This window comes from Belonocnema kinseyi, chromosome 1, assembly GCF_010883055.1.
Source record: "Belonocnema kinseyi isolate 2016_QV_RU_SX_M_011 chromosome 1, B_treatae_v1, whole genome shotgun sequence".
Lineage (NCBI taxonomy): Eukaryota > Metazoa > Arthropoda > Insecta > Hymenoptera > Cynipidae > Belonocnema > Belonocnema kinseyi.
The window spans coordinates 171555771-171563348 of NC_046657.1; the positions used below are offsets into that span (position 1 = coordinate 171555771).

Consider the following 7578-nt stretch of genomic DNA (forward strand, 5'->3'; position numbering starts at 1 on the left):
TTTACGGTTTGAAAAAATAACGTTGAGGAAAAATTTAAAAAAAAGAATAATTTTTATTACAATTATTGTTGTAAAAATAAAATAAATGGGTAAAATGTATGAAAGGCAGTGAAATGAAAATAAGAACATTTAAAATAATATAAAATTTATTTATTTACACTTTGTATTGGAAAAATAGGTTACATATTTCTAGAATAAAGAAAGTGTGGTCAATTCCGACAATGAAGTTTGCGTACATGATGCAAGATCTGTGCGCTTACAATATTTACCGCCACGTATGCGCTGTTTCGATACTCGAGAAATATTATGTTTGAATTTATATTTCTTCAACAACTTTTTGTAAAATTTTCGCACAAGACAGTCATTTTTTTCTAAATTATTCGTAAAAAAATTATTAAAATCAGAGAATAACCATTACACATACAATGGAGAAACATAATGCAATATTGCCCACAAACATTCGAAGTCGCAGTTTGTAGTCTCTTTGTGTTCCACCTTTAGAAGGTACAATTTCCCCGTAAACGAAGAAGATGTTTAGGTATAAGAGGCGGTAACCCGTATCTGTCGAAGTAGGTACCTCTTCCATCACAGCCAACGTATAGGGCGATCCAGTGAGTTCCAGGTTTTGATTGTTCATCAAAATTAGCTATAATTGCAGATGGTTTCGTCCAACGTTTAGGAATCTGATCTGCTGGAAACACGCCGAATGTCCGAGCTTTTGGAAGTCGAAGTACTTGTAGAATTTGTAGGCTGTTCATACTTTTTAGATGATATTGGTAGGGTAGTTTTTTAAATCAAGTCTACCGCATCCTTATCCGAATCTTCAGAATTGGCCGTAATGCTCGGTTAATAGGTCGTAGGTGATCTGAGCGTAGTAGTACTGTACCCTTGTATTTGATTATAGGATAAGGAGAGTAGATTATCCTCTTGCAGTTTCTCTATCCAGTTCTTTAATCTGAGTACATTATTAAAAGCAAACATAAACATTGTTTTCTTTTTTATACCATGATGAAAACAAAATTCGTCTATGAATGGTAATTTTTTAAACGATGAGCATTTTAGTTCCTCCAAATTTATTACTTGTCTACTTGTAATTTTTTGTAGTAACTCCGTTTTTTTATGTCCTCTGGTCTACATTAGTTTGGCCGTTCGATCAATGTCACGTATATTGGCGTGAAGGAAATTCATTGGGACATCTCCTTCAAACCACTCAATACCGTGATGGTGACAACTAAGCCAGTTATTTTGTTATTGAGATTCATTCGTGAGATCACTAAATGAAAATGGTGGAGAAATAATCCAATGAGAAATGCAATAACGGTCCAGAAAAATCACAGCTACTTCTTTAGGAATAAATCGACCAGAATGGTCTCTAAATCCTTGTATGTCAATCACGTAGTCAACCATGATTTCGTATATATATTTTTTTTGTTAGAATGTAGGAAAGAAAACCAACTTTTCACGAAGGACGCATACAGTATACTGTCTTTGAAGTATGTCAAGTCATTGGCATAATTGATTTTTTCCCCACTCAAACGCTAAAGTCGACAATAATCTGTCTGGACGAGTCTATTTCTAGAACATTATCATATTCCGCATATACAAGACAATTAATAGTACTAGTCAAGGCGTCCTCGAATCGTACTTCAATTCTGAGACTACCATGTTTTACAAGATTCCAGTGAGAGTAACAGTTTGCTGAGAGATCAGGTGTAAGATCAAAGGCGAACAGACAGTTTCCTGCAGGATAATTCTCTCTATCAATATTATTTCCTTCGTTCAGAAAATGGATACCAGTTCCGCTAAATAACGTTTGATAAGCTTCGACATACAACTTCTTATCCCCAAATGATGGCTGTAGTGGTTTATAACGTACCTGAGTACCATCAACATAAAGTGAAAGATGATTGATTTTATAATTTTGAAAATTAAAAGGATTTTTGTTTCCGTTTCCGTTAAATGCAATATTGTCCACAAATCCAATTATTATTCTTTTTGGCATGTGACCGAGAATAATATTATCAAGCGTTTCAGAGTGAACGCTTGAGTGTAGAGACAAAGCTTTTACCTCGACACGTGTAATAGGATATTTTGCAGTACCATGCGATAGAGCTTTTGCATGCGCTAATAGAATACCGGAACTAATTTTTGCTCGACGCACAATTAGTGAGGCTTCCTCAATATTTATACTACAGCCATTTGTGCCATCCATAAGACAGAATAAATCTTTTGAGTGTACTAGTCGTAGTCTCAATTCCACACCATTGATAAGAAATTTGTCCTGGTTAAAAACATCACAGTGCAGGTGTCCAATAAGATCAATAGATTTACCAGCACTTAAATATTTTTGGCGAGCTTTTAATCCCACATTTTCATCGAAATTATCCATTTTCCAGGCGTGTCATTATAACAAAGAGAGGTAGTCAGATGACTATTTTTAGCAGCAGAACCATAGTTAAGTAGAGTTTCAATGTATGCCCGATAAGCATAGGAATTACTGGGTGGAGATACAACTTTTTTTATTAAAATAGACATCCACTTGATTAAATAACGAATGTAATAGATTGTTTACAGGACCAACTCTATCCAATTGTTCGGCATTTGCAGCAACCCTAGGTGGTGTTATTAATTTCACCCTGAGATTTAGAATTGTGTGAGCCAAATCAATGTATTCATCACCATGACCAGGGACGACAAATTCTATAGGCGAGTCAACGATAAGGGATGATACCGGTTTATAGTGTACCCATTGAGAGCTTTCTATCGAGGTTTGTGTAGGAGGTATCGAGAATAGATCTAACTCAGACATTAAGCACTCACAAGAATGAAAATGTAGAAACGACATTTTAAGAAATATATTTTGTCTCGGATGCGAATTCTATACACTACTAATTTCCAAATATATCATCAATAGAATGCTTCCGATTTTTATGCTTTATATACTTTTTTGTATTCTTTGTTTTTCTTTTATTCTTTGTCGCTTTCTTTCTTTTCACCGTACCACGCTTTTTTATTTATTTAGAGGCTTTCTTTTTTTTCTTAATAATGGGGTTTCGGCTTACGACCTTAAGTGCACCACGATTAGAAATCAACTGAACCATTTGCTTACTCCGATTGTTCTTATAACCAGAACCATTCATAATATTCTCCATTTTATCAATAGCATGCCGTTTCAAATTTTCACCAGTTTCCCCAAAGCGATTTATAAATGAATTTTGAGCGGAATATTAGCATCCAAATCATTCATAACATTCATGCCAGTTCTAAGAGCTTCTTTTCCGACAATTCGAGCTCCTTTAGTTAAGAAAGGAAGAACACGCCGAAATAGACCGCCAAGAAAGCTTCCAATACCGTGACCTTTTTGATATGATGCGCCAATATAAATCTGGGGAATCCCTCCACCACCAACTGCTTGTAAGGCGTAATATTCGGCGTATTGGCTCATTATTTCTTTCTTATATATATCTATTCAATACTTTTAAAGTGAAGTGTAGCTGTCAGCGTACCAAACTCGAATGGTATTGGCAAACTAACGTGGTCCCTTATATCAATTTCAATGGTAGGAAATCCTGTATGAAGAACTGGTATGTAATTGGGTGGTGAAAAATTACTGACTTGTGTTGTACCAAAACAGTAATCTCTTGTATCTAGAGAAACAGTACGTAAGAGTGGAGCTTTTACATCACCAGTAATGCGAGGTCACAAGTATTACAGTAAACAAATAATTTATCCGGAAGACCACTAGCTAGACTAGGTGGATATCTAGCAGTATACTCATTATTTTCGATTGGAAGTAGATTATCTGGTGCAAAACCAAGAATACGTGATAATTTATCACTAAGTACCAAAAAATGTTGATCAGTCATCTGACATAATTTTGTACACTGTTTTTGTATGCGCACGTAGCTGCTTTTGAATTTGTCATATTTAAATTTAATGTGTTGTCCTAATTCTGGAAGACTGTTCAGAGTCTTTAAAAGACACTCAATATCGGCATAAAGGCCAGGTTCAAAGAAATTTACAAAGGGTTTTTTCCATATAAGAACTTCTGCTTCATCTTCTAACTTTTCATTCATGACAATAAGTTCTATTAAATCTTCTAACTTTTCTCTCATATTTTCATCATTTATTTTATCTTCTGCAAAAGGTACTTTATATTTGTAAAGAAGGTCAATACCATTCTCAATGCTTTTTCTATTTTCCATATTACCATCAAATTGTGGGAACGTATGCCCGTCAGTCCCAGCATTCATAAGGGTAATGCGGTTTTCAATTGAGTCATCGGGTCTCACATGGAGAAATGTACGAGAAAGTTGTATTTCTGTGAGTGCTACTACCCACTGTCCTTGCAACCGAATCTCATATGGCAATTTTGTTATAAAATTGGAAGCTCTATTATCGGGAAAATATTTCATACTACTATTGCTTGGTAAAATAAGTTAAAATTGATCAGAATTCATTTTTACAATGATATAGAATTTGAAGCTGGTATCTAGGAATTAAATTTATCCGGATAGCCTATCCACTTAACAAAAAATTGTTTCTTGTTTCCCTTGCCTTTAGTTTGCAGTATTTTTTCAATCTTAAATTTCTCCTCTGCTATACCTTTATTTTTTACGCCGGTCAATTCTTGTTCGTAAAAAAGTCCATCAATTTCTTCTCCTGCTAGATCTTTCAACTTCAACTTCAACTTTAACTTTCAACTTCACTCCATTTTTTGTAGACCTCTTTTCCTTACTGAATCGCAATTGAATATTTTCCCATGCTTTGGATGCATTGCATATGGTAGCTTCTGTTTGTAAACAGATAGGTACACGATTGTTACCTTTCTGAAGAATACGCTCGAAACCGTGTCTTACTTCTAAAGCAGATTTATTTCGAAGAGGCTCGACCCAGGCAAATTTACTTAAAACATCAATTACTACTAATAGAAAAGTATAATTATTATTGCAGGTTGACAGACTTTGGAGCTAAACTAAATCAGCCTCCCATACATTATCAATAGAGCTAACATTATAATGTAATCTTTGAAATTTTCTACGAATAGGCCTATGTTTGGTAAATGTGTCCTGTGACTTTAACCATTCAAGCACTTTAGCACTAGATACTTTTCTTGGCTTGTAGTATATTTCTTCTAACAGTGGCATCTCAGATTAAAAGACTGCCATTTTGGTATCAATCCTGAACCACGCTGACTCAGTGATTGATCTTTTCTATTTCTGCTACGACTTCTTGCACGAGTTCTTATATTTGGAGTTTCTCGAAGTCTATGTGAATCACTAGGATCATCTGTACTATCATTGTCAGTTATAAAAGGGTGAAATGTAGAGTACGTTCTATTACTGAGATCCCGAGACAACTGTTTATCTGATTTCACTCTCCAGTATTCTCTATTTTTTACAAGCTCTCGTGGTGTGACAAGCTCTCGAAGGATATGAGCAAACTGATTTCTACCAGCTGGAACGAATCTTTTTCTATATCTCATCCTTTTTGTACGATAAAGTTTTTCTTTTTCTTCCACGTACCATAGGTTTCCGCTAATTTATGAAGTAGTTTTTTTTTGCTTTTTTAACTTTAGCCTTTCTTGCTTCATGAGGGGCACGTTTCCCAATAACGTATTTAAAGCACACTCACAAATACATTTAACAAGTCGGGCATCCGAGGATTTTAATAAAGCAAGACGTTGACCGGAGTTCAGGTGACAAAGAGCATGTAAAATAATAGAATTTTTTTGCCAATTGATTTACCACCTTTCGACAACTTTACAATCGTGCAACTGGTACGTGTTCCTCACTGTGACCTCTTTTTATACCTTTGGTAGGTACGTAAACATAATGATAAGGGTCTTCTGGAAAAATACTTGTCCGAAATCGGCAATTGTCGGGGGTGGATTGTTTCAAATTAAGAAGTAAATAACCATGAGGTTGAGAAGTGGCATCATGATAGGCTTCTTGTATAAATCGAGAATTTTCAGGGCAAACCTGCCGAGCTAGATCCTGGATTTGGGCACGATCTCGAGGGTTTTTAAAAGTAACAATATAGTTAGCATTTAGAGAAATATCTCTTTGTCCATGACCCTGATGAAAGAGATTTTGAGATATAAAAATTACACTGACATTTTTATGATGACTACCCTTGGTAAACAGATCTACTACTGTGTTATTTGAAGACTCTCTCATTAAATTGTCGATTACCACATCCTGTTGGTCCACATACCAACGATGTAAATGGATGCTTCCAGCGTGCGTCCATAATTAAGAATGATAGAATTTAACTAGTAATTATTATTTATAGAATAGTATCCTGATTCTTTTAACTAGAAATTTATGTTTATACACTTTTTTATTATCTTTATTTTGTGGAAATTGATCAATAAGATTCTATCCGCGTGGTCAGATTGCTTGAGCTGATTCTTCTGACCGCTCTCAAGCACGTCAATAAATAAGCTAATTATGATGTGTACCTTCCAGCACGCCCAGAGATGAGCTTACATGGGCGTGCGAGTCCTCACACCGCGCCGCGCCGCGTTGGACCACTGCCGCAAACCTCTAGTTTTTCAGCTATATTCTGGTTGCCTGTTTTAGGTTAGAAAAATCAGGTATACAATTATATTATTCTAAATGATTTTTGCTTTTGATAAAAAAATAATAATACAATTGAATTTTTCATGCATTTTGGGGTGATAAGTAAAATTTGCAGACAGTTTTTATGTTTTAAAAGTAGATTTCATTTTATTAAATTCCCTTTCAAATATATACTAAATAATTTAAAAATTTGAAATTAATACATTTAAATTTCATTTTTAATTCTAATTTTCAATTAAGTCCACACTTATATCGGACAATTGAAGAGTGTAGGGCTGATCCCCTCCATGAAAATAGTCGCTAAAGTCAGTAAGTGTTGGTAAATTGGGGTGATGCTTCTGAGTGCACGGATCGAAAAAAGTATTCGCTCCATCATCACCAAACAGTCCGAATTGCTCAACTGAAAACAAAAAATATCATTATTAGTAAGCAGAAGAATATTTTTTTTCAAACAAGGCAAAAAGAAGTAAACATACAATTATTTTAATTTTGAAGTGCAAAAGCCATTGTTTCTGTGTGTAGGAATGAGAAAGTGATTCTTCAAATTTTCATAATTCGATTTATATGGTTAAAATAGAAATAAATTATTTATCTTATGAAATGTAGCCAAATGGTAAAGAGTCATATCTTTCAACTAATCGTCTTTTAGTGTAAACCGGACGACGTATTTTTTCCTCTTGTTTCGTAACTACCTAGTGATAAGGTGTTCTACGAATACGACTAAACTTTAATCTAATTGGTTGTGTCTTTCTAGTAACCAGATCACATATTGAGTCAAAGTTTATCATTTCGGAATTTTCATAGTTTAAATTAATACCTTTAACTTTACAAACATTGTGGTAAATAACTTCAAGCGTGCCTGGGCTGTTGTGTAAGCTGCTATAACCACATTGGTAATAGGCGATGGAGTTACAGCTTCACATTTGTACAACCATGATGCATAAATACTATTATCGTCTACAGGCAAGACACTGTTGAGAATTTTATCCGGACT

General features: G+C 34.6%; 1 protein-coding gene across 1 annotated transcript; it reads right to left on the reverse strand.

Annotated features, from left to right (window-relative positions):
* Positions 1-1531: 1531 nt before the first annotated feature.
* On the reverse strand, positions 1532-2389 carry LOC117181257 (uncharacterized protein F54H12.2-like). The gene has a single exon (XM_033373824.1). The coding sequence runs from the start codon at positions 2387-2389 to the stop codon at positions 1532-1534; it is 858 nt and encodes a 285-aa protein (XP_033229715.1).
* Positions 2390-7578: the final 5189 nt, after the last annotated feature.